Below are 26,430 nucleotides of genomic sequence, written 5' to 3'. Positions count from 1 at the left end.
AATATTCACTATTAAATGATCTTTCTGATAAGTTTCTTTATTTAATTAACTTCTTACCTTACTGCATGTGTTCATAGGAAGCTCACATTAGAGCCACTTAACTACCATGCCAGAAGTTCCATCTTGTTAACGGTAATACATACCAGAGTCAGAAAGCATGAGGTAAGACGAGGAGTTCAAATATATCGTCTTCAACCATTTTTTACTTACCTCTTCCTTAATATTAAATCGTGAGGGTTCTTGTCTGCTTCGGTTTGACCGCCTGACCCCATAAACATCAGGATATTCTTCCCACATCTGTAAAATTAATAGACCATGTATAAATCTTTTTTCTTGATCCCCATGTACTATTTCCATTACTGGAAAATTTGTTTAAATTCAAGAGAATTCAGGTAACTAAATATCAAAGGGCTGTTTTACTAGTTTTGTTTGAGACAATAAAGCACCATTTCAACAAATAACAGGCATGTTAATCTAGAACATTAAAGTTTAACAATGCCCTTCATTACTTAATGGCCATAAAACTATATGGTACACTGCCCACTGATCATTAAAATACAAACTTACAGTTGAATAATATGGCAAGGTAAGACAGCAATTGCTTCCACTAAAGATAGAGTACTTACCGACGAATTTTAAAAGCCTTAATGCTTTGAGTTTCAATTTTGACTGCATTGACCCACCTGGGAAACCCAAAATATGAGAAGCAGAGCCCCATTAAGTCTACAAATTAAGTAAGAATCAGGGTTCAGGGCGTTTGTATATTTAAGTTCTCAGGTCATGTATTAATAATATCCTAGATACGTGCAGATGAGAGATTTCTAACATTTAGCTAAACATTCTCAGAATAAGAACCACTGCCACCCTTTCTCTAGCACACCTATTTTTATTCTCTAGCTGTAATTATCCCTGTGCCTTTAAGACCTGACTTTCAGTAAGAATCCTCACCAGTGATTTAAAAACTTTAAGGGAGAGATTAGTTCAGAAGAAAAATTTTTGTCACCCTCTTCTCCCCAGAGATAACTACTGCTAAGTATATTGTGTTATTTTAGTAATATCACATATAAGAGGCTGGACGCAGTGGCTCACGCCTGTAATCCTAGCACTCTGGGATGCCGAGGCGGGTGGATCCTTTGAACTCAGGAGTTCGAGACCAGCCTGAGCAAGAGCGAGACCCTGTCTCTACTAAAAATAGAAAGAAATTATATGGACAACTAAAATATACATAGAAAAAATTAGTGGGGCATGGTGGCGCATGCCTGTAGTCCCAGCTACTCAGGAGGCTGAGGCATGAGCCCAGGTGTTTGAGGTTGCTGTGAGCTAGGCTGATGACATGGCACTCTAGCTTGGGCAACAGACTGAGACTGTCTCAAAAAAAAAAAAAAAAATCACATATAAGCACAGGGAATTTGAATGGATGGTGGAATACTGACATGAAGATGTTTAACAGTAACTAAACATGTAGAAGACACACTTTAAAGCCAAGGTGAGAAATACAGGTTTGTCATCAAAACACAAAACACAGGTGACAGCTAATGTCATGAAAATATTTGGAAATCTGAGGCTCAGAACATATACAAGAGGAGAAGCCACTTGGCTGAAACTCATGAGATGTTTGCATTAAAAACTGTGAAAAGTAGCCAGATGATGTCTGTTTTCATGAGGTCTTCAGATGCCCACCATGGGCACTGCTGAGTGCCACCTGGCAAAACTGACGCTGGAAAAAAGAAAAGAAAAAGAAAGAAAGAAAAAAATTATGGAAAGTAAGCTGGGCCCAGTGGCTCACTCCTATAATCCAAGCACTTTGGCAGGCCAAGGAAAGAGGATGGCTTGAAGCCAGGAGTTCGAGATCAGCCTGGGCAACATAGTGAGACCTGTCTCTACAAAAAAATAGAAAAATTAGCCAGGTGTGGTGGTGGGCACCTGTAACCCTAGCTACTTGATAGGCTGAGGCAAGAGAAATCACTTGAGCCCAGGAGTTTGAGGTACACTCTGGCCCAGGTAAGACAGCAAGACCCTGTCTAAAAAATAAATAACAGTGTGTAAAGTAGAACCCCAAAAGTACAAAACTTATAAAAGATGATGCACAAAAACACAATGTCACCAAACCAAGGGAGGACATTATCAACAGTGATTTAAAAAAAAAAATGCTGGAGTGTACTGAAGAAAAACAAGGCCTCAAAACAAACCAGATGGGCCAGGAATAGGCATTTTAGAACCAGAATCCAATGTAATCACATAATCCAATGTTCTCAGATTCCGTAATGGCCTTAGAATCACCTTGGAGTTAAAAGACAAAAGGTCCAACCAGAAGAAGTTAGGAATGACCAAGTGGTAGGAAATACAGGTGGAAGACTCAGTAAATGAAGAACACTGAATAAATCCAACTTGATAGGAAGGGGAGAAAGAACTTTTGTCTGTCTATCCACTGCCACCTCTTTTTGCACCTCTGCTACATCTATGAAATTATTTATATATTTTACTTGACACAGGCTTATATGGAGCCTTTATGAACTGGGGTAGCGAAGTCACTTAAATGTCACTATATCACTTAGTTTTATCACCTTAAGATACTAGCTAGGCATTCTAGCTCAACTGTTCATTATGTCGTGGCAGGGGGCACCCAACGCCTATTTGCAACAAGGCTACATCTGAGCCTTCACGGGCTCCTTCTTCCATTAAAAAAATGTATTAAGGATTATACTGTACAACTATGACGGTATAAAGACAAATACATTTGTATTATACATTAAAACATTTTCTTCCATTTAAAAGTTCATTTTTTCTTCTGATTTTAAAAGAAATTAAAACATTTTCATGGGTCCCTAAAAGTATTGTGGGCCCTTAGCACTGTGCTTGCTATGCATGAGTATTATTAATTTCCAGAGGAGTTAGAGACAGGGCTGGGATTAAATGACGGAGACCATGAGTATGCCTCTTGCCATGCCCTAGCCCTGGCCTGAGCAAGATATTGGGGCTTTCCAGGATGCCACCTGGAGGAGCAGGGGTGGTGAGGGGACACTGGGAAGCCACATGGCCTCAAGGAAGCAGACTATGATGCTTACATCCTAAAATTATCTTGTGGTCATATCTGTCCTTTTGAGGACTGATAATATCTAATTAAACTCTTGTATGAAAAAGCTACCACATGTAGTTACTCACTACTGCATACTCCTACATGAATAATGAACTTTCTTTGGAGGGGAAACCTAGCATGTGAAAAGGAAGCATACACAGAAAACAAAGAGTCTTCCTTAGAAGTTCTTGTTTCAGAATAATGATATTAAAGGTGCAATCCACTCAATGCGACTAGCTAGCAGGTCCATCCACATGTAACCATACGTTATTAACTTTCTGAAACTGATCATCTTAACCTTAAAAATTGATTTTAATGTTTCTGCCTAGAGTTGTACTTTTATCTTGAAATTCAACCTTGGTAATGCTTTCTCTCTCTCTTCTTATCTTCTTAAATAAAGTTAAATATTTAAGGTCTTAGAAAAGAACGCCTGGTCTTGATAGCCGGGAAACCAGGCTCTGAACACCGCTAAGCCAGGACCTTCTTCCCCGTGCCTGGGAGGCAGATTTCTGAGTTTAACATACTTGGGCCAAGATCTTTAAGTGGTACTTCTATATGCAAAGACTTTTTTAAAAAGTCACCACCTGAATTATCTTTTTGTAAGATACACTACACCCTGAGCAGGCAACAAGGAACAACAACTTAAGTGTCTGAAGGTCACTTCTCTGGTGATGTGCTAATCAGCAATGCTAACTTTCATTTCCCTATCTCTAACACTGCCATCAGCATTCCCCAACCTCCCACCAGCTCCTAAAAGTCACATACCATTAAGCAATGATTATGCTGGGAAAAGAAAAAGTGAAATAACATGGTTAATCCCAAATCTGTCTCAAGAATTAAAAGCAGTTTTTTGTTTTGGTTGTTGAAGATAATATGTAGAATTTGCAGGTATTAATAACTTAAAATCATCTGTATTATGAAAATCTGATTATGCAGAATAGATTCATATCTTAGAAGAGTATGGCTTAAATAAAAAAATTATTTAGCATAAAGCTTTTTATTTCATTAAAATATTTTATTTTTAAATTTTTTAAAGTAATTTCCATTTGTACTTTCAGTTATTCAAATGTAATTCTCTCAAAATAAAACTTTAAAGATCAGCTACATTCTAATGATTTTTTATAGCAAGTAATTAATTTTTTCCACCAAAAAGAATGCACTGCAAAGTTTGAGTATCAATGAGAAAATGTTACACAACTCAAATTTTACCTTTCTACATTCTTTGCTAGAAGATGCTTTTCTGAAGCAAAGAATACCTACATTGCCTAGGTACAGACATATTTTTCTATAGAACTATTTTGTTTCCATTATTCAGATAACAAAAACTGTCTTTATCCTTGGATTATGATTACCTGTCAATAAGCTTTATAACTGTATTCCATAATTAAAAGAACAGTTGCTATTACCTGTCAATAATTTTTCTCTAGTATTAGCAGAGTATGAAAGAATAATTTTAACCATCTTTTTAAAAAAGTAACCCAAACTATAAATATTTGTCTTTTTGCCCTATAACTGGATGGTTCCTGTAACTGAGTATCTTCCTTATAGCCCTAATTAACTATATCCATTAGTAGAGCAGAAAGCAGTCCCCATTCGAATCCACAGACAGTACTGTATATTATTAGAAAAGGTGGCTGTAGTTTTCATTATCAAGATATACTAATGAGTTTTTATAGGCAATAAAGGTCTGCTAGCTGGTCCTAGCTAGCAGCACATGCGTACTGGACAGCAAAGTAGATACCTTCTTCACATCAGCTATCCGTTCCTTCTTAGAAGCTGGTTTCTCTTTGGCTTCTGGAAGAACTGGCTGGGATTTGGAACCTGCTGATTCACTCTCAGATTCCGACTGACTCTCAGAAGATTCAGAACTGCTATTCGACTCGCTGCCATGTCCACTTCCTGGATCACTGCCCTGCTCACTTTCCGATTGACTGCCTGAGTCTGAACCTGAAGCTTCTTCAGAGGCCGAGTGACTTAATTTTAAAAGAGAGAAAGACAGATTTAGCAATGTTTAAGAATTGCCACATGAATCTGCTTTTTAAAAAATCTTCATGGTAATATGTCAGCAGATAGTAATTTTGGTAACATAAGACCAAAAACTTCAAATTCACTTTTATATTCTTATATTGCAAATAATGTTATTATTAACAGTATTGTTCTCAACATTCCCAATAGCTACCATTTCCTGAGTGTTTATATGATGCCATATACCTGTTGATTTATATAGATTAGCTCTTTTACAGAAACTCTGAAGGTGGATATTATTGTTTCCTTGATTCACATGAGGTAAAACTAAAGCTCAGAAGTATTTAACTCTCAGACCTAGCTGACACTGTAAGACTTGAAACCACGTAGATCTGAATTCACTAAGTCTTATCAGTTAAGTATCATTTCCCACTCTGGACAAAACCAAACCAAAACAAAACAAAAGCATGTTACCCAAAGTGGAAAAATGCAATCTGGTCGCAATTACCCAATCAGTGGTTTTCACTAATAGGTACAAATTACACTCATCTGGGTAGCTTTATAAAAATATATATACATTAACCTCAATCCAGAGGTCCTGCTTTGGAATCTCCTGCTGTGAATCCCACATATGGTAGACTTAACAGAAAAAACAAAATTTGGATTCTAATAAGAACACTTAATCCAATAAAGACTGCTATTGGCCTACACACACTCCTCTCCCCCTTCCTCATTCCAATCATCCCTTAGGGAAGAGCAATCTAAGCGGGTAGATGACTGCTGAAACCACAAAACAGAAACCATGAAGACTGAGGGATGACAGAGTATCAACCTCAAGTGCAGAGAAGGCAAAATACCCACCTTCTCTAATAGTGAAAAAGCAACTGAGGGGCATGCTGGTAGGAGCGAAGACACTTTAAAGCAAAAAGACCTAAAGCCAATGGACTCTACAGCAAAACAGGAAGGACATCTCATTCAACTCTTTTGCTGGAAAACTATCTTTTCACTGAGGAGGCGGGAGAGGGAGGCAGAACAAAGGAGGTGAGGGCAAGGAGCCACACAGAACCTCCAGAACCTACAGTAACATTAACTTAACAGAAAGGTCTTTGAGTTCAGCAACTGGGAGATAAAAGACCTGTGGTATGAAGCGTGAAAGGATAAATAGAGAAGCTTCATATTTATCATCACCATATCTTCCAAACTAGAAATGAGGGTGTATCACTTGACAAATGTCTGTAGAATGAATTCCAGAGCAATACACTGGAAACTGGGAGTGCCCCACATAATACCGTGTGATCCACAGTAAGATCCACATTATGATACAGAAGACTTTCAGTTAAGATAAGAAAGCAATGAGAAAAAAAATGGAAGGGAACGAGGATGACTCCGCCTTGGCTGGGAAGGGCAGAAAGATGGAAAAACAATCATATAATTACCTGATCACCTAACAGGTATCAGGCATTATGCTAAGTATAATACTTTATATGTATTATTTTAGTTATTCCCCATAACAACCATATTAGGCATTATTATCCCCATATGAAGGATAAAAAAACTGAGAGGTTTTAAGTAACTTGGCCAATGACAAAACTAGAAAGTGTAAGGGGTGGTGGATGGGGGGAGAGAGCAGAGTCTGGCTCTAAAACCCACATTGTTTGTTTTACCATAGGGGGTCAAAACCTTAAGGGACTCAGAAAATAAATCTTAACCCTGTTATGCAATGTCCCCAAACAGGCATCCCTGTAACAAGTGACTCAACATTTTCAAGGGCTCACTGTTATTACTGACTCACACCTTTGCACAGTCCAAGCTGACTAGTCCAGCTGAATAAGGTATCTGAGTCACCAAACAGAAGGTGGTCACCAGGCAATAGAAAAGAAAGTAGAAGGGTAAAATAGTAACAATTAAAAGGCACAGGCTCTGGCATCCAAGGCTTGGGTTTCAGGCCTAAACCACCTCAGGCCTGGCCATCCTATGTGACATCTACCTGTAACGTTATGAGACCATCAAATAACAACTATGAAAGCAACACTCTGTAAATGCCAAAGTCTTACCCAAACAGTAATCCAAACTCAGATTTACTTTCTAACACAAAGTTCTCCCCAGCTAACACTCACTCTGTTGCCCAGGCTGGAGTGCAGTGACTTGACTATAGCTCAGTGTAAATCTGGAATTCCTGGGCTCAAGTGATCTCCTCACCTCAGCCTCCTGAGTAGCTGGGACTACAGGAGTGCGCCACCACTCCCGATTAATTTTTACTTTTGTTTCTTTGTAGAGATGGGGGTCTCACTATGGTGCCCAGGCTAGCCTCAAACTCCTGGCCGCAAGCTATCCTCCCCTCTATGCCTTCCAAAGTGCTGGGATTATGAGTGTGAGCCACTGTGCCTGACCTGTACATACCTTCCTGTGCAGCTGTGTTTCTGTTTGCATGGGGGAGTGATCCCTAGAAATCTAACAATGTATACAATACCTTTTAGGTAAAAAACACAGCCATATTTCTATCAGCACATATATATGTAAACGCATTTTAACCACCAAATTGCTAACAGTGGTTTACTCTGGTGGATGACTTGCTTGAAGTATACTTGTGGATTCATAGATTGTGTAATTTCAAAAGAAAAAAAAAGTAACTATGAAAATCAAATCCAAGAAAAGATAAACACAAAATTCACACTTGTATTTACCTCTAGGGGTTGAGGGAGGCAGATGTGATCAGAGAATAATATTGGTGACATTTTATGACTGAAGCTTAGAGTTGAATTCACGGTTGTTCATTATATGTCTTAAATATTTTTAACATCTAAACTAATCGTCTAAAATAAATCCAACCAAGAGTCAAACCCAAGACAAAGGATGGAAATACATACAACCCTACACAAAACGAGCTAAAGTTCTAAATGGGTATAAGAAAAGTGTTTTTAAATTGTTTTTGGAACCAGAAAGTCAGATGTAAGACTTAATACAAATATTCAAGGAGGAGATGCTTAAAAAAAAAGGCTTTAATAAAGGCATTACTTAATTCTCTTACTTCTCATAGGAGAACAACTTGCTAAATGTTGAAATGAAAAAGAAATTCTTTAAAAAAAAAACAAAAACAAAACACTGAAAATACCTCCACATTTAAGGCACTGAGAGTCTAATTATTCCCTCAAAGGATAGGACATTTCCTAAAAGATTATGTAGATGTGCTATTAATAACTAATTATAATACTAAATGCTATTAGTACTAAACTGTAGCTTCCATGCTGGTTTATAGTATTAATAGTAGAAGAGGCAGAAAGCCCACAAGACTCTAATAAAAAGGGTCAAACACAGTGAGTGAGGAGTCCTTTAAACTTTACCCTAAATACTAAAGTAATAAAATTACCTGATTTCCAAGGGGTTAACAGTTATAAGGCAATTATGGAATTTTCAGGAAATTACCCATTATATATACAGAATCCTCATGAAAAACAAGTTTATCTCAAAATTACTCAAAATCTACATTGAAAACAAGTTTTATAATTTTAACAAATAATTGTAAGGGAAATACAATATAAAAATAAAGAAAACGAATTCAAGTCAAAACTGGGATTTTAGACTCCAATAGAAAAGAAATGCTTATTGAGAAAAAAGTTTAACACTTCCTTTCACTTGTGGATAAAAAGGATATGCTGTCTCTTCAAAATCCTTTCTGATGCAGGTAAAAATGGAGTGATTAAATATTTCTCACAACTGGACTTTGAAAGCAAGCAACATTAATAGTTATTGTTCTATTTTTAATTTTTCATCACCATTTCACAAATGGCCACAAGAGGGCAGGCAGCACAACAACATTCCACTTAAAAGGAGCAAGCCTGTGTGGGTTCTCAGCTCACGAGCCGCCATTTCAGTTGAGTACTGTTTATTTTCCTAACAACTTACAAAATGGCTGAACTGCTTGGCAGAGCTTGGTGTATTTTTGATTATGAAAGCAAAATCTGGCAAAAAACGCACAGCAATCTACACCAGAATTCCATAAAGCTTATTTCCAGACTAAGTTTCTATCAATGATAGAATAGCTAATATTTATGGAGCACTTATGCGTCAGACAAACGTAAAAATTTTCCTAATCCTTACAATAACCCTATAAAGATAAAGCCCAATTGTGTGTGTGTATGTCACCCTACAGTCTGAATTAAAGAATCTACACTATCAACCTTTATGTGGTACTGCTGCCCTTGTCATCATACCTACATTTTTCAGTTGAATAGAATATTAAACAACCAAGTTTATGCATAACTATTCCTTCACAGTCACTCCTGTGTATCTTAGGAGGATGTAAAGGCAAAGATTAATAAGTCACAAATTTCCTACTGGCAAAGAATATTGGAGTTCTTTAACATCTCCACCTCTAGTTAAGTCTTATGGTTCTAAGGAATAAGCAGTATTATAAACAATGTTAAAAGACAAGTAACAGACAGAGAAGAGAAATTTCAATGTACACATAACGCAGGATACATACATGACATATGAAGAATTATGTGTCAAAAATCCAATCAAAAACTGGGCAATGAAAATGGATATGTTGGCCGGGCGCGGTAGCTCACGCCTGTAATCCTAGCACTCTGGGAGGCCGAGGTGGGCGGATCCTTTAAGCTCAGGAGTTCGAGACCAGCCTGAGCAAGAGCGAGACCCCACCTCTACTAAAAATAGAAAATTATATGGACAGCTAAAAATATATATAGAAAAAATTAGCCGGGCATGGTGGCGCATGCCTGTAGTCCCAGCTACTGGGGAGGCTGAGACAGGAGGATCGCTTGAGCTCAGGAGTTTGAGGTTGCTGTGAGCTAGGCTGATGCCACGGCACTCACTCCAGCCTGGGCAACAGAGTGAGACTCTGTCTCAAAAAAAAAAAAAAAAAGAAAATGGATATGTCATTGTAAGGCTGGTGGTGGGCACCCCTCCCCTCCCTAATGAAAAAACAGAGAAGCCCACGAGACCTGCCGAAAACAATGCCTGCAGGGCCCAGCTAAGTTAAAGAATAGCCACACCTGGATGGTTACCCTGATAAGGGTCTCAGTTCCTCCTAGTTCTCAATACCCACCAGCCCCTCCTAGTTCTCAATACCCACCCTAAAACCGTAACGGAAAATTCCTAACTCTCCAAGCCAAAACTCTTCAAAACTCTTCGTGCCGAAAAACCCCCATTCCCCCAGCTCTAAAACATATATAAGCCCACACAAAACTGGGTGGCGCAACTTCTCGGGGCCCCTCTCTCGGGACCCGTGAATCTCACCCAGGGCCCTCCCTTGGGACCTGTTACCCTCGCCCGGGAGCACTCAAATAAAGCCTCGTTGCTTACCCCTTTCTACTCCGCTCGTCTTTCTTTCTCTGGTACCGACCATCCAAAAACCTTACATCCATTACATACGAAACTAAAATGGCCAATAAACTTTAAAAAATAACTAAACCTGTTAATTTGGGAAACATTTAATACAATAGGATATTTTACAATCATCCGCTTTGCACAGAAATTTAAAAATCTGATAATATTAAATGATGGCGAGAAAGTAAGGAAAATAGTACTTATACACCATTATTGAAAAGTAATCAGTAGAGATTTGGAGAGCAAAGGCATTAACCAGTAACCCTTAAAATATGTATATGAATCTTACAATTCCATTGTGGGTATATAACCTAGACAAATTATCAAGCTTATACAAAAAGAGTGTTCAGAGCTCTGAACATTTCAAGATCAAATGTTCAAGATTAAATAAAAACCTAAATAATCTATATATGCATGTATGAAAATGTAAAAATAAAATATGAAATACGCTATGCAATTAAATGCAGCACCTGGATCAGGACTGAATTAGATCTATAAATATCAACATGACCATTTCAAAACTATTAAGTTTTTAAAACACAAAATGTATTATTAGGTTATTATGTATGAAATGTCCAATTTCCTCAAGTAGTTAGTTTGACAGTTGGTATCTCTGACATTTCACTTTAACATGTTTTGTTTTATGTTTATTGTGAAGGTACATCCTGTCTTTCAAACACACGTTTTGGCTTGTGATTATCTTTCAAAAAAAATTTTAGAGCAATTTTTATGAAACCATGGATAAGTCAAACATTTTGTTATTTTTGAATATGAGTTCAACTCTGGAACCAATGCAGCAAAGACAGCCCGAAATATCAACAAAGTGTTTGGGAAGGATGTGCCTAACGAATGAACAGTACAACAATGGCTTGAGAAGTTCTGGAGATTTTAATCTTGAAAACAAGCCACGTGGGTGACCTGAGGCCAAAGCGGATAATGATGAACTGAAAGCTGTAGTGGAAGTGAATCCATCTCAACCTACACATGAAATAGCAGTAAGGTATGATGTTACTATTCCAATAATATTGGACCATTTAAAACAAATTGGCAAGGTAAAGAAGCTAGATAGATGGGTTCTACATGAATTAAACGAGCTTCAAAAGAGAAATCATCTAGAAACTTGCCTTTCTTTGCCGTCACAACATAAAGGCAAACCATTTCTACACCCTATTGTTATTACATGTGATGAAAAATGGATTCTTTTTGACAATCGCAAGTGTTCAGCACAATGGCTGGATAAAGATGAAGTGCCGAAACACAGTCCAAAACCAAATATTCATCAAAAAAAAGCTAATGGTGTCAGTTTGGTGGTCCATTGCTGGTGTTACCCACTACAGCTTCATGAAACCCTATCAATCGATTACAGCGACGTCCACTGCAACCAACTGGATGCGATGATGAGGATGCTTGCAAGTAAGCAGCTGAGATGGGTCAATAGAGACAGGCCAATACTCTTGCAAGACAACATTCAACCACTTGTCAGACACACAACGCTGTTCAAACTACAAGCTGGACTTGCAAATTCTTTCATCCACCATATTCACCAGACCTTGCACCAACTGACTACCACTTCTTCAGGCTGTAGACCACTTCTTGCAAGGAAAAATATTCCATTCTCATCAAACTGTGGAAAATGCCTTTCTCGATTTCATTGTCACTCACCCTCCAGTCTTCTTCGCTGCTGGCATAAACAAGCTACCAATAAGATGGCAAAACTGTGTCAACAGTTTAGGCACATACTTTAACTGTACTGCTTCATATTTAATGACCTAATACATAAAGCATATACATTTTTTAAATGCCAGTTTTTTATATGCCAAGTTCATAAAACAGACTAGACAAAGGGTAAACAAGATTTAAAATAAAAAAGTTAAAACTTTAATAATACATTCTTTGAACTTTTCTAAATTCTTAGTTTCTCAAAAAGGTGATGTATTTCTAACATCACAGAGTTTAATGAGTTCTATGGAGCATACCCTTCCGAGGATTCAGCACTTCTTCCAGAAGTTACTCAAACACTGATAATGCCATGGACCCTCTTTCCAGTGTTAAATAAAATTTATGGCAGGCCATTGATTTGGACTGAGCTCCTAGGCCCCAGACAGACCAAAGCAAAACAGAGTAAGGCATGCCAAACTTCTAAATTGCTTATCGTACCTTGAGGACAGAAGATAGCCAAATCCCCACAACAGGCCAGTTTTAGCTGGCATAAGGAAGCCCCTATGCTTTAATCCTTATAAGCTAAGGAACCTGAAGTAACCCAATGTTAAGGAATCTGCTTTTCTATATTATGCTGTTTTCTTGTTCCTGGCTCAACCTACCTTGTAAAAACCAACTGTTCTGCCATGCCCAATGGAGTGCCTTTCTATTTTTTATAGATGGGGTACTGCCCAATTTTCACTAATAAAATTCAATTAGGTCTTTAAACTCAATTTTATCTTTTGACACCAGAAAAAGGAACATGTTAAACACACATACACACACACACACACACACACACACAGAAAATGCTTACAATTTCAGGGGATTAAAAGGCTAAATTCCGTCAGTACCTCCCAGATTAAGAAATCCAGTGGTAAAGTGAAAAGAAATCTAATAAGCACATTTCTAAAATTCACAACTGGAGGACCAGGAGCATGCCTGTAATCTTACTACTTTGGGAGGCTGAGATGGGAGGAGGATAGGATAGCCTGAGTCTAGGAGTTCGAGACCAGCCTGAGCAAGAGCAAGATCCAATGATCTCTACCAAAAAAAAATCAAAAAATTAGCCATCCCTGGTGGCACATGCCTGTAGCCCCAGCTACTTGGGAGGCTAAGGCAGGAGGATCACTCAAGCCTAGGAATTAGAGGTTATAGTGAGCTATGATGATGCCACTATACTCTAACCTAGGAAACAAAGCAAGACCCTGTCTCAAATAACAACAGAAATAAAATTCACAAGTGGAGGCAACAGCTGTCACACCTTAACTTTGTCATGCTACTTCTGCTCCCCAAAAACCTAGTAACATTTGAGTAGTTTATGAAGCACCAATTGGCACCCAAGCTTACATATCATTAGGGAAAAATGTTTATAGCAAGCAGCCTGGATAAAGTACAAATTGGATAAAGCATTTCCCAAATACCTGCCTAAATGGGATCTGCCAATGCACTATATACAAAGGACAAAGTAAGCTTTCTACTCAGGTAGAAATAAAAGACTTTGTAAACAACCAGGCTATGGAAAGCAGTCACAAGGGAGAAAGTTCTCCCTAGAATTCATTAAAAAGGAATAATTAACCATATCAAGCAATATATTTACATCCATTTAGAATGCTAAGGACACATGGACCAGTTTGACCAGGAGTTCCTTTCAGCCCTGTTGAGTCTTGACTTTCCTCATTAGATAACTTTTAGGCTATAGTCTTTACACTTTTATAAGACAGACAGTACTTTCAGCAACATCCAAAGTTCAAAGGAGATTAAAAGGCCTGACAACCAACCCCAACAGTAAATGTCCACAGAAAATAAGAGGGGTCCCTGGATCAGGCCACAGAAAATAAACAGCAAAGACTTCAACTTTCTTAAAAACCACCACCATTCACCGCGGCAAGCACTTTTCTAAATGTTGTATATCATGATTTCTCAATCAGGGCATTATTGATGTTTGGGGCTGGATAATTCTTCTGTTGTGAGGAGCTGTCCTGTACACTACAGGATGTTTAGCAGCATCCCTGGTGTCTACCCACTAGGTGCCAGTAGCACCCCCACCCCCAGTGTGACAAGCAAAATGTCCAAGGGAGCATGGGGGTGTGCAAAACTGTCCCTAGTTGAATACCACTGCCTTAGAAGCATTATTTTACTTAATTCTAATTTCCCTAAGAGACAACAAGTTCTATCCTTACTCTACTGGGTGTCTCAAAAGTCACCATACATAGGGAAAATGGGAAATTTTGGCTAAATGTACATTTACATAATATTCATTACAAAATTTTTCCTTTGTATGGAGAGTTTTGGGACACCCTATATTTTAAAAGATAAGAAATAGGCTCAGAGCCTCCTGCCTAAGATCCTACAGCTAAAAAAGCAGAACAGAGATCCAATCCCTGTCCCACTGGCCCTCATTCCCAAGCCTCCCTTAGTATAAGAATCAACTGAGGTTGTTGTTTAACATATAGATTCTTAGGCACAACCCCAGAATGACTGAAGCTTTAAACTAACTTCCAAGCAAGCAGCCTAGGAATGTTGACCAAGCACTCCTGCTGATTCTTAGAGCAAGCAAGTTTGCCTATATAAAGCTAAATACAGAGTTAACAGACTTTTTTTAAAAAAGCATGGAAAAGACAACACTGCAAGAATTTGACCCATCACCCTTTTCCTCCAAAATTATAATTTACCAGTCATATACTGCCTCTAACTGAATGTCAAACAACCTATATCTGAAGGGAAGACACACTGATCATTTTCAATACCCACCACACTTAAGAACTATTTCTCATATCTATATACAACCGCTTCCAACCCTAGCTATGCAACAGACTCACCCAGAGTTTCTGACAATTCTCCAAACCTACTACATAGCTCTTAAAATCCAATCAGGCACGGAGCTTATTTTTTAAAATTCTCCAAGTGATTCTCATGCAAAACCTATCTGGGAATTAAGCTTAGTAGGAAAGAACGAATTAGAAGCAAAAAGCACCAATCTTCATAAACTGTGGCCAAATCCAAAGTTCATGGTGGCGACGAAGTCAAGTGGCACAAGGGCAAAGTTCTTCTGGGGTCTCCAGTACCTATCCCATCTACCGTTGTGTTTCCTAAACTATCCCCATGGGAATCACGCTTCAGGGTCGACATCTTACTTGAACCTTGAGGGAGCATCATGGCCTTTTGAACACCATAGTGTGTGTGGCATCAATCATACCCACAGTGCATTGTGATTTTCCGTTTTCTGTTTCTTTAAAATGCAAAATGTTTTAAGGGAAGCACAGTACAGAATTACTGAAGATTTTTTTACTATTTTCACCAGTCTCGTATGGTTCCCTCTTTCTTAACTACCAAACCTGACAGTAATTTTTCACCAAGTTGCTTAAATGATTCTGGAGCCAAATTAAGTGTCTGAATCCCAATTCTACCGTTTTCTCTCCCTGTGCCTCAGTTTTCTCATCTACAAAATAGGGATGATAATCATACCTACACCTCAGGAGTTAACACATACAAAGGACTTAGGTCAAGTTCCAGACTCATAGTAGGCACTATAAAAGCTAGCTGTTATTCAGTCTTCCTAAAGCATTCAACTTAGTTTTCACTAAAATAATCTCTCACAGTGATTTCACCTATTGACTTGATATTTAATTAAAATGCAAAACCACAAGTACAGTCATGTACCACATAACAAAGTTTACGTTAACAACAGACCACATACACAAGAGTGGTACCCAAAGATTATAATACCGCATTTTTACTGTACCTTTTCTCGATTTAGATACACAAATTCTTTTTACAACTGCCTACAGTATTCAGTACAGTAACATGCTATACAGGTTTGTAGCCCAGGAGCAACTGGATATCTCAGATAGCCTACATGGACAGTAGGCTGTACTACCTAGGTTTGTGTAAGCACACTCCATAATGTTCACACAAGGAAGGAGGAAATGACCTAACAATGCATGTCTCAGAACATATCCCATCATTAAGTGACACATGACTGTACAACTACCATAAATAAATTCAAGAAGTATCTACTAATCCTTGGTAAGCATACAACTCAACTGGAGGAACAGAAAGAAGGGGATGGGGTATAAAAGCTCAGCAGGACCTAGGGCCACCCACAGGCGTTAACAGGAGAAAAACTCTGTGATAATTCATTTGGACAGCTGCTTGACCTTAAGAGGGGCACTAACTTTTCTACTATACTGACCTTCACATTAAATAAAAAACACATATAAATCCCTTAAAACAGTGCCTGACACAGAGGAAGCACTCAATAAATGTAAATCTATTTTGGCATTTTTCTATAAATTGTTCACCACATTCAATTTTCCTTCATTATAAAATCCCAAGCAAAAGATTAACAGCTATTGAGCACTGCTAGACTTAGAAATAACCCATGAGCTTTAGTCATATTCTATTTGCTTTTTTTTTTTAATGTTGGTTACAATGCACACAACCAACTGATGGGTGGTTGACAACCCCCACTCTAAACAGATGCTGTGTGTGAGCCCTTGGTTTTAGATGGTTACTTTTATAAACTAGAGAGAAAGGGAGTTCTAAATGGAATATAACTGCGTTTCACGTAAATAATTCTAGAATCTAAACTTTTAGAAGTATCTGAAGGGTGAAGGAGAGAACTACACTAAGGAAAAGAGACCACTAGAACTTAAAGCAAGTAGGACACAGGAGGTATTAGGAAATCTTGAGGTGAAAAAGTCCATCAGCACACACATTTTAAATGTATGACTACAGATGGATCTGGCATGACATTTGACACAGAAACTTCCTTCAAGCCTACAACCCCTCTTCTCAGCACCTCACCCCACCTTTGCTTCAGGAGCTCCAAACTCAAGTGGCTAATAAGGTTGGCCTAAAAAACAAATAAAGAAAATGTGACAGGCAATGGAAAGACCAAGGGTTATTAGAAAATAATGTAAGAACAAGAAGTGCTCCATCAGAAGACTGGAAACATAGAAACACCTCAAATATATGGAAATATGATACAAATCTGAAACACGTGGAGAGCTTTATAAAAATTAACTGAATCCTGGGGACAGGGCTGCACATTGGTATTTTCAGAAGCTCTCCAACATCTGAAATGGGAACAAAAAATAGAACTCGACTAACCCATAACCCAAAAAGGAAAGGAAATGGAAGAAGTAGAGGAAACCAAAAACACACAAATCTTGAGTCTATAGTTCCAACAGAATTGCACATTAGGCATTATGCTAAGTCATACACATAGTACTATGGTGAAAACTGATTACCAAAAGGAAGCTACAATCAATTTAAACATTGGTTGTAAATATTATTTCGGTTGCATTTATAACCATGTAGCACTGCACCACAGCATTCACCATTCATTCTTGTACTCCAACAGCTTGAGAGGGGAAATAAAGAAGAGTATAACTAGGGCAATAATTAACCAGCTGAAGGGTGGGGGGAGATATCTACTCAGACTAACGGCCAAAAGCAGGGCTGTGACTCACACAAGAAGCTGTTATAGTCCAGGAAGAATCGTATACTCCCTCAAAAGGCTGGTTCTTCTTAGAAAAAAATTCTAGGAAAGGATTAACTGTAAAACACACCCAAAGTTTCAACTAACTAAAAGGGACCTTGCCTCCTAAAATCATTCTCACAAATCTCTCCTGGCAAGCCAGGACAACCACCACAGCCCTGGGGACAACTTGGCTCTTAAGGAGGGACTTAGGAAGTACAGGAAGGAGGGCTGAAAGAAAGTAAGATGAAGCAGCAAGAATAAAATAATATTACTAACAGCTTACATTTATTGAACACTTCCAATGTGATTGGCTCTTTGCTAAGCACTTTCTAGGCATTACATCGTTTAACCTTCATGAGCTAATGAAGATTACCATTAACTACATTTTAAAAATGAGAAAATCTGAAGTGCAACAATGAGTGCTTCATTGGCCTAAACTGGGAGCACTTTTCAGTACTGAAGTTGAACTGGTACCTATTACACACACAGCTCTTGCCAGGCACAGAGGTAACAGTTAAACATATTACAAATGACAATGACTCATTAGAATGAAAACCAAAGTATAAAATCAGGACTATGTTTAGAATGTTGCCTTCGCCAGAACTCTTCTGCAATATTCTCTCTCTCAAAATCAGAGTGATCACATTTTCCCCAAACTATAGGGATTCCACTAAAGGGAGCTGAAATATTTCTCAGTACAAAATGCAATCCAGAAAATGTTAAAATACCAAAAAGGAGACCCATAACCAAACATATTAACAATAAAACGCTAAATTGACTGTTTTAGAAAATGTAGCATGAACGGCTACCATACTCTCTCTGTTCTCCATCATTTATTTCACAAAAAACACCCTTGTTTTCCACTTCGTAATCAGGGCTCAAATGCCCCCAGACTTGCCTTAACAATTAAAGACCAGATTGAGGGGGGGGGGCGGTGAAGATTGTAACAGACACATAAACAATATGTTCCAGCAATGTGCTGAATTACTGATTACAAAATAAAAATACAATTGACCCTGGGCATTGGATGGTTAAGTCAACTTTTGTTATTCTAGTTTTCCACTTATAACCCTAAAGTTCGAGAACAAGTAGTAATCCACAACTTGGTGGAGGTATAAATTAGAACTCAATTCCCAGTCAAGCTGGAATGCAAGAAGGAATTACTCAGCTACACTAACAGGCACCCAACACAACTAAGCCAACAAAAGTTATTTTTATTTGTACACAAAATAATGCTTAGGTGATAAAAAAAAAAAGTTTAAGTAGACACCCCTTTAAGGCAGCCAATTGAGTTCTAAGGTAATCAGGAAAATGCTATAAAAGATCTTTAAAAAAAAAGATGGTTCATGGGGGTGGGGTGGAATTTACTGTATATCACTTAGTCAATATTTACGTCAGGAAAAAGATTACTGTACCATATTTTATAAAAGAAATGGTATTATGACTTTGGAAATCAGTCTCAAGGAGCTACCTTAAAACTGTCAGGGGTTTATTGGGGGAGGGGGCACTAATTATAAAATGTGAGTTTGAAGTAAAATTCAAATAAACTTCCAGATTCGCTCCTCACTCAAGCAGTAACTTGCTACAACTTTTACCACTAAAACTCCTTATCAAATATTGTTTGCCCACTGTCCTCCACTGACCTAATCTTTACAAAAGGTGCTAATCGCCAAAAAGCCAAATATCTTTTTTTTTTTTTTTTTTTGAGACAGAGTCTCACTCTGTTGCCCAGGCTAGAGTGAGTGCCGTGGCGTCAGCCTAGCTCACAGCAACCTCAAACTCCTGGGCTCAAGCGATCCTCCTGTCTCAGCCTCCCGAGTAGCTGGGACTACAGGCATGCACCACCATGCCCGGCTAATTTTTTCTATATATATTTTTAGCTGTCCATATAATTTCTTTCTATTTTTAGTAGAGATGGGGTCTCGCTCTTGCTCAGGCTGGTCTCGAACTCCTGAGCTCAAACGATCCGCCCACCTCGGCCTCACAGAGAGCTAGGATTACAGGCGTGAGCCACCGCGCCCGGCCTTTTTTTTTTTTTTTAAATATGGAACACTTCACAAATTTGCGTGTCATCCTTGCGCAGGGGCCATGCTAATCTTCTCTGCATCGTTCCAATTTTAGTATATGTGCTGCCGAAGTGAGCACAAAATAGCCAAATATCAATTGGAATCTGCCAATTTTAAACAGTAAGGATCCACTATATATCTCAACGCTTTTCCTGCCACTTCCTGCCATTCTCCACACTGGGAGAAAAACGAGAAGCCTCGATAAACAGACCTAAAAAACATTGGTTCTGTAAAAAATTAAATACCTCTTAGCAGATTGCGAACACTTCAGGGATAAACTGCTACATCATGATATGCATTTTAACTCGTGGTAATTATATTTATTTGGGTTAAAACATCTTCAACACAGTAAGATAGTTCATATCCTCCTGAACATAAATAACCGCAATGTTGACTACTTCTATAACACTTTTAAGAATTTCAGGTCATTTAGCAAATACTAAAATTTTAACACAACTAATTAGAATTCAATCTCAATATATAGAAAGGGAAATGAGATTACTACCTTTGTTCTTGCTGTGCTAGATACACTTATAAGAAGTTGGAAACTACAGCTAATACTCAAGTTCCACAAGTACTTAAGTCTCTAAGGATGTTAAATATTCTCCACAATATACATCTGAGCATCTAATTTCAAAATCACTTAAAAAATCTTTCATGATCATTTCTATCTAAAAGAAAACCCAGTTTCAGCTAGTTTCCATACACTATCCAAAGAATTCTTTCCCAAGAACCAAGACTATGAGAAACCTAGACAAAAGTCACTAGAGTACAGTAAACTCTACCTCACAGACTTTATTCAAGAACTTTAGATCTGTGGCCCTGGGTAGAGTGCAGTGGCAACTTCATAGCTCACTGCAACCCCAAACTCCTGGGCTCAAGCAATTCTCTTGCCTTCAGCGCCCCGCCCCCGCTCCCCCCTCCCCCCGCCCGCCCTGTAGCCAGGACTACAGGTGTGGACCACCAAGCCCATAATTTTTTCTATTTTTAGTAGAGATTCCGTCTTGCTCTTGCTCAGGCTGGTCTCAAACTCCTGAGCTCAAGCGATCCTCCTGCCTCAGCCTCCCAGCGAGCTAGGATAACAGATGGGCCACCCAGCCAGACCCCACATTTCTTTTAAAGTCACGTTTATCAATTAATAAAATAACTCTGAACTATGGCCCACTAAAGATCAGCCTACTCATTAGTGCTATAAATACTCGAATAAGGTAAAACACAAACTTTTGTCACTCCACAGTGGATTCATCCACTAAAATAACCTTTCGTGTTTAAATTACTTGTAACTCAATTACCAAGTGGTCGTTGGTAAACAATGGATTTTTAACCAGAAATCTTTGCATGAGCTTCCAAACAAGGCAGACCAAGAGCACCAACACAGCAGTTTAAAACAATTTTACCAGGACTAAATTAGAATTCTCAGAAAGGAGGCTTAGGGAAGGTATTTCCCAAGATCTGGCCAAGTGATTCCGATATCAGCCAAGTTTTTACAGTCATTATTCTTTAACAAGTGCTATTAACACTTTAAAAAGTTGCTTTCTGAAGCCTGCTTACATAGCAACAGTTGCCTAATGCTGTATTCTGCCATTTTGAATTAGTTATTAAACAAGTGAAAATTCTTATTTTCTACTGCATATTCCATTGTGAAGCTTAAATATAAATCGCTTAGCACATACTGACCTGCGTTTCTCTCCATCAAATGACAACTGAGAAAATGTATGGTACCAAGTAAAAACGCACGGGGACAAGTTCAAATCTCTTTGTTTATGAGCCATGTATTAAACACCCGGTAAGAGGTTTCAATTAAAATAAAAACATCCGACTATGGCACTGAAAAGGTTTTGGTCAATAGTAACAAAGTTAAACTCACTAATCTCTTCACACCGAACAAGGGGAAAAAGCCCGCTAGGGTATGAGGAGGGAAAGCGAAAACTGTAAAAACAGGCAGGTTTTCTATGTGAAGACTTTCGGTAAGTGCCTTTTACTGCTTCTCCAAAAGTAGAACCAGCTTCTAACACAGGAAAACCATTCCCAGGAATGGGTAAAGGAACACGCCCGGTGGGGTGTGGACAGCTACAGGCAAGGGCGGAAAGGACTGCCAGGAGCCAAATCTGCCCGGAGAAGCCGGGCACCGGAAACTCCCCGCGCGAGTTCCCTTCCTTTTCCCCTCCCTCAAAGCGGGCGGCTCCGAAAGCCCAGAGGAAGCGCCCCACTGGCGCACGCGGCCCGACGTCACTGCGTTCTCTCCCCTACTGCGGCGGCCACCTGACGTCACGAGGCGGGGCCTACCCGAAGAAGCCGCCGTTGACCCTGCTGTTACCAGGCGCGCGTACAGCCAATCAGCAGCCGCGCCGGCGCCGGCCGGCCTTTGAACTCGGCACGGCAACTTCCTGCTGTTTAGCGAGTACACAGTGCAATGCAGTATGTCTGTCAACGCTGCGGCACAAAGGAACAGCCATTTTGTGACTGAGCTGGACCTGCACCAAAATGCCAGGGTCTCACAGAGCTGCTGCCTGCGCTATCGAGCTGCCTTTTATTTCCAGTACCAGAGTACCAAAGAGGGGAAGAAAGGGGACGGGGAAAAAGGCTTTGGTATTGCAGGTTTCAATTAGTTTTATTTTCAGTCTTCTTAAAAGCCCGATTTTTAAAGTATTATCCAGCGTCATAAAATGGCTGCCACTTAAACTGCCTGTTCCAGCCCACAAGCAACTGCATTATGCCATTTCTAATCATCCCAAGCCTTTTAGAGTAACTGCTAAAATGCTGATGAAAAGCATAAGATTTACCCGCATCTCAGGTTATCAGAATAAATCTGCTCAAAGGCAGACGATTTGGAGATAAATTTAATAAACTTTCAGTTCTAAAGATAAGCTGCAAACAGTGTCCTAGAACACACAGAACTCTTTGTGTGCACACAGTTCCATCCTTCTCGCCCGTTTCCATTTTCTGATATTACGAAAGTTCTCAGCTGCAAATTATTTAGATAAAAAGTGTGGTATACTTTTTGTATGTCCACCACTAAACCTTTAAGTAGAAACTTTACAAATATCACGTTTTTTAAAATCACGTTTTTGAAAGTAAATTGTTAATCTTCAAAAATCGTGATAAATTACAACATACTAGGCTTAAGCATTAACTTCAAAGGAATACAGGAACAGGCGTACAAACTTATATAATCACTATTAAGTACTACACTATTTGCAAAAACAGGAAAATAGCAGGTTTTCCTAAACTTGCACTCATTCCTTCCAGATCCTAAATGAATTCTCAGACCAGAAGTTTACTTGACTACAAACTCCTTTCCGCTCCTGTGGCTCAGGCTACAGAGGTGATTTTTGCAGTATTACCTAAACATTATACTTTGTGCATTAAAAGCTCTTAATGGCATTAGGAACCAAGCAGTAGTCACACGGACAGTCTCTATTCGGCTAACTAGAAGTAACACTTAACTAGTACATTAAAACACCACTAACATCCTTTAGCTTTACAATTTTAAAAGGAAGTGATGTCATAATTATGTACATGTATTAAGATATGCAATTTAGGGTCACAGTAACTTAAAAGTAACTATCTTCTCTTCAAGTTGTCTCTCAAATATTTTTGGACATTCATCAGGTATATGATTCAAAGTTCATCTCACAAAACATTTAAAAGTAAAGTGCATGCCTCTTGTTCAGCTGTAACCCTACCACCAGTAAGCAAACGTATGACAACTTCCAAGTAGTTTTTCAGGTGAGAGTAAAAGTATTAAAAGAATAAAAACTGCTCGATTTTTAAATTAGAAAGCATAGTCTGATCAATGATGTTAACCACAAACCTTGCATAAGAAAACCAAAACCCATGTGAGGCTATGCAAATGATACACTCAAGGGAGTAACAATTTTAGTATTGAATCTTTAATACTTTGTCAATATACCTGGGGTTTCCCATTCCTTCTAATTGTCACTGCTTTCTAGAAAAATCAGTTTAGGATTGGTAGTGAAGTTTTCTGTCCTTAATATAATAATCTAGTAATTACATGGGCAATTCAAATTAGTAAGACAGCAGTCCAAACTGTGTGATAACTCAATTTGCAAAAAATTTGGGAACATAGTTTTAAAAGCAGGGTTCAATATATTTTTACTCTAATAAAATAGAATTCAACATTGGTAATAAACCATGCACAGCACTTTCAAATTCACTAGTCTAATAAACAAATATATTATTTATAGAAAACTATAAAACTAAAAAAATTGGGAAGAAAAATTATATAACCAATCACATCCTTTTTAATTTCATGATTTAAAATGTATGACATGACAATTGATTAGGAAGATACCAAGAAATACATTTATACCTTTAAAAATTAATATACAGAGATCATACAACAAAAATATCTTAAAGGCTTTATTACTTAATCACTAATAAGGTAGTCCAAGGAATGTGGAACAAATCATGGTTTGAACAAACAGTACATTTGTAAGCTTCAGAAGATAAAGCATTCCAGATAACTCTTGTCGAAATACATCAATAAATTTAAAGCAGCTACAACTAAAACATGAGGATAAAATACATCTACCAACCAGAAAGCCCTGTCTTAAGCATGCAAGTGCAAACCTTAAAATATTTTAAATATACATATACAATTATAAATATAATCACAGTAACAAACACAAAACAGAAGCATAATAACAGTATTCCAGGATTTCTGTAATTACAGGTTTGATTTCATAAAGTCAGAAACTCTAACCATCAAGTAAAGGTTTTGACAAATCATATCAAAATTTCCTAAAATGTCAAGTGAATCAAAAGAAATACAGAGTCAAATAAAAATATAAACTGAAAGGCATCAGTCAAAAAGTCTTTTCTGTGATTTCATTTTTAAATGTACATTTTTTCATTCATATAACTTTCTCAAATGTCTATTTACTATAATTTACTACTACAAGGCTCCTCTATGGCCCTCAGTTACAAGTTTGGATATCCTAGATTCTTCAAAGAAAAAATTTGCCTTGTATGTAAAATGGTGCAATGCAGCAATGGCTAAACCGACAAGGTCATTTTTCTGCAGTACAAAAACCTAAAAACTGAAATTTACTGACAGAAAAACTGTAGTTTACAGGAAAGGCCCCTTCGAATAAAGGTACCTTACCTTTTGACTGCTGTGAGAAGCCTTAAGTCACAACTCAACTTTCATAAATTGCTACCAAAAAATTAGGGTGTGGCATATTAGCAATCTCAAGGTCATGCTTTAAAAAACGAATTCAAATTAGAAAAATAGTTATAATAAAACAGACAGTAATCCATGTCTGTCAAGGTAAACAACTGTAAGCTGAGGTTTCCCCAAAAAAAAAGACAAAAAGGAAGAAAGTTGATAGCTCATACCTCGATGCATTGCTGTGTAGCGAACTGTCCTCCTCTTGGCTTTTGTCCTTATTTCTCATCATCTTTTAATTCTTAAATATTAAGGGGGAGGGGGAATCTGTGTTTGCTTTGAAGTCCTGTGCCCAGGTATTTACTGTCAAAAGTTGAAAGAAAGGTAAGGTCCCGGCTTCTATCGATGGTTTTTATTATCAGGAACAAAGTCCTGACGATGTTAACGATATTGTTACAATACAACAACAGAAAGCACCGAAAAACAAAATATTTCTATTTTTTCCTTAAAAAAAGAAACACAACAGGATAAACCGAACAGTGGAAGCATCACTATCAATAAGGAAAGTTTCTCAAAGTAACACACTGGATACAAATAACAATCTCTATATCGTATTGCGTCATCCAAGAATTCCTCATATTTACAGAAAATAAAGCAAACTTTAACATAAAAAGCTTTAAAATTCTCACTAATGATTGTGAACTTACCTGATCCATGTAGTATGTCCAAAGCAAGAGTCCTATCTAGTAGTAGAAAAATATCAGATCACAAATAATTAAAAATAAAGGCAAAATCCTCCGTTAAAAAATGAAAAATAAATAAAATAATCCTCAAATATGTTAACTGGTCAAAAAAATAAAGCAATAATTAATACCAAAACGGGTCCGAAAGAAAAAAAACCTCATTAGGAGAGCGCACAAAAATGGAGGTGCGCCATGGCTTCTAAGCTGGAAAAAACAACGACCTGGGCTCTCAGTACGGCTGCTTCTTTCCAACAAGGCACGAAAAAAAAGCTCCTAAAAGCTGCTTTTCTCCCTAAAAAGGGTTCAAATCGACCCCAGTAAGTCACTAGGAGAGGCAGGGGGCTGCGGGGGCCCCCTGAGGCTACCCAAAAGTTAGGGAAAGTTGCGTAAAGTGAGGCAAAGGCAGGGAGCAGAGCGCGCTCTAAGGCACAGCCGCCATCTAGAGCCTCCTTCCCAGCTCTGAGAGCTCTGCCTTTGATTGACACTCTCTACATTTACCCCACAACTCAGGTGATGTACCATAGACCCACCCCTTCATCTCCACCAAAAAAAAAAAAAAAAAAAAAAAAAAATCCTCCATCCCAGGGAGCCTTAGGACCCCCACCCCCACACCTCCCTGCCCCTCCAGACCACCCCAACAGGGGGAGGGGGAGGGTTTCTTAACCCCCTCTGGCTCAAACACCCTTTTTAAGCCAGAGAGAAATGTAATTTGTTCCTTTTGTCTAAAGATCTGCTAAATATTTCAGTCCTTGAGCTAAAATAACTTCCTCCCTGGACAGGAAGTGGTGTTTTATCAAGCCATTTTGAAAAAGGGATAATTCTTAGAGAATCTAAAGCTCAGCTTAAGTACTAATCTTTTTAAAAATTAACCCCCTCATGGGTAAAATGATTTCTAAATAAAAGCAAAACCTCAATTT

The 26,430-nt window shown here is 38.3% G+C and overlaps 1 protein-coding gene and 2 non-coding genes across 3 annotated transcripts in view; 1 reads left to right on the top strand and 2 right to left on the bottom strand.

The window, feature by feature from the left end:
* CHD2 (chromodomain helicase DNA binding protein 2) overlaps window positions 1–26,055 on the bottom strand; it is a 119,805-nt gene extending 93,750 nt beyond the window's left edge. The window contains exons 1-4 of the mRNA XM_069466638.1: window positions 25,478–26,055; window positions 25,001–25,133; window positions 4,818–5,049; window positions 211–297 (exon numbers count right to left, since the gene is read on the bottom strand). Of these exons, the coding sequence (XP_069322739.1) occupies window positions 211–297; window positions 4,818–5,049; window positions 25,001–25,062 (381 nt within the window). The 5' untranslated portion in view covers window positions 25,063–25,133; window positions 25,478–26,055. The remainder of the gene's footprint in view (window positions 1–210; window positions 298–4,817; window positions 5,050–25,000; window positions 25,134–25,477) is intronic.
* Window positions 1,639–1,724, top strand: LOC138382276 (small nucleolar RNA SNORD35). Its single transcript, XR_011233365.1, has one exon. It is a non-coding gene; the product is annotated as a small nucleolar RNA SNORD35 (small nucleolar RNA).
* LOC138382041 (U6 spliceosomal RNA) lies at window positions 19,612–19,718 on the bottom strand. Its single transcript, XR_011233218.1, has one exon. It is a non-coding gene; the product is annotated as a U6 spliceosomal RNA (small nuclear RNA).
* Window positions 26,056–26,430: the final 375 nt, after the last annotated feature.

Source organism: Eulemur rufifrons, chromosome 3 (assembly GCF_041146395.1).
Source record: "Eulemur rufifrons isolate Redbay chromosome 3, OSU_ERuf_1, whole genome shotgun sequence".
NCBI classification, from domain to species: Eukaryota; Metazoa; Chordata; class Mammalia; order Primates; family Lemuridae; genus Eulemur; species Eulemur rufifrons.
The sequence above is the reverse complement of the archived record's forward strand: the minus strand, read 5'-3'. Positions and strand labels throughout refer to the sequence as shown.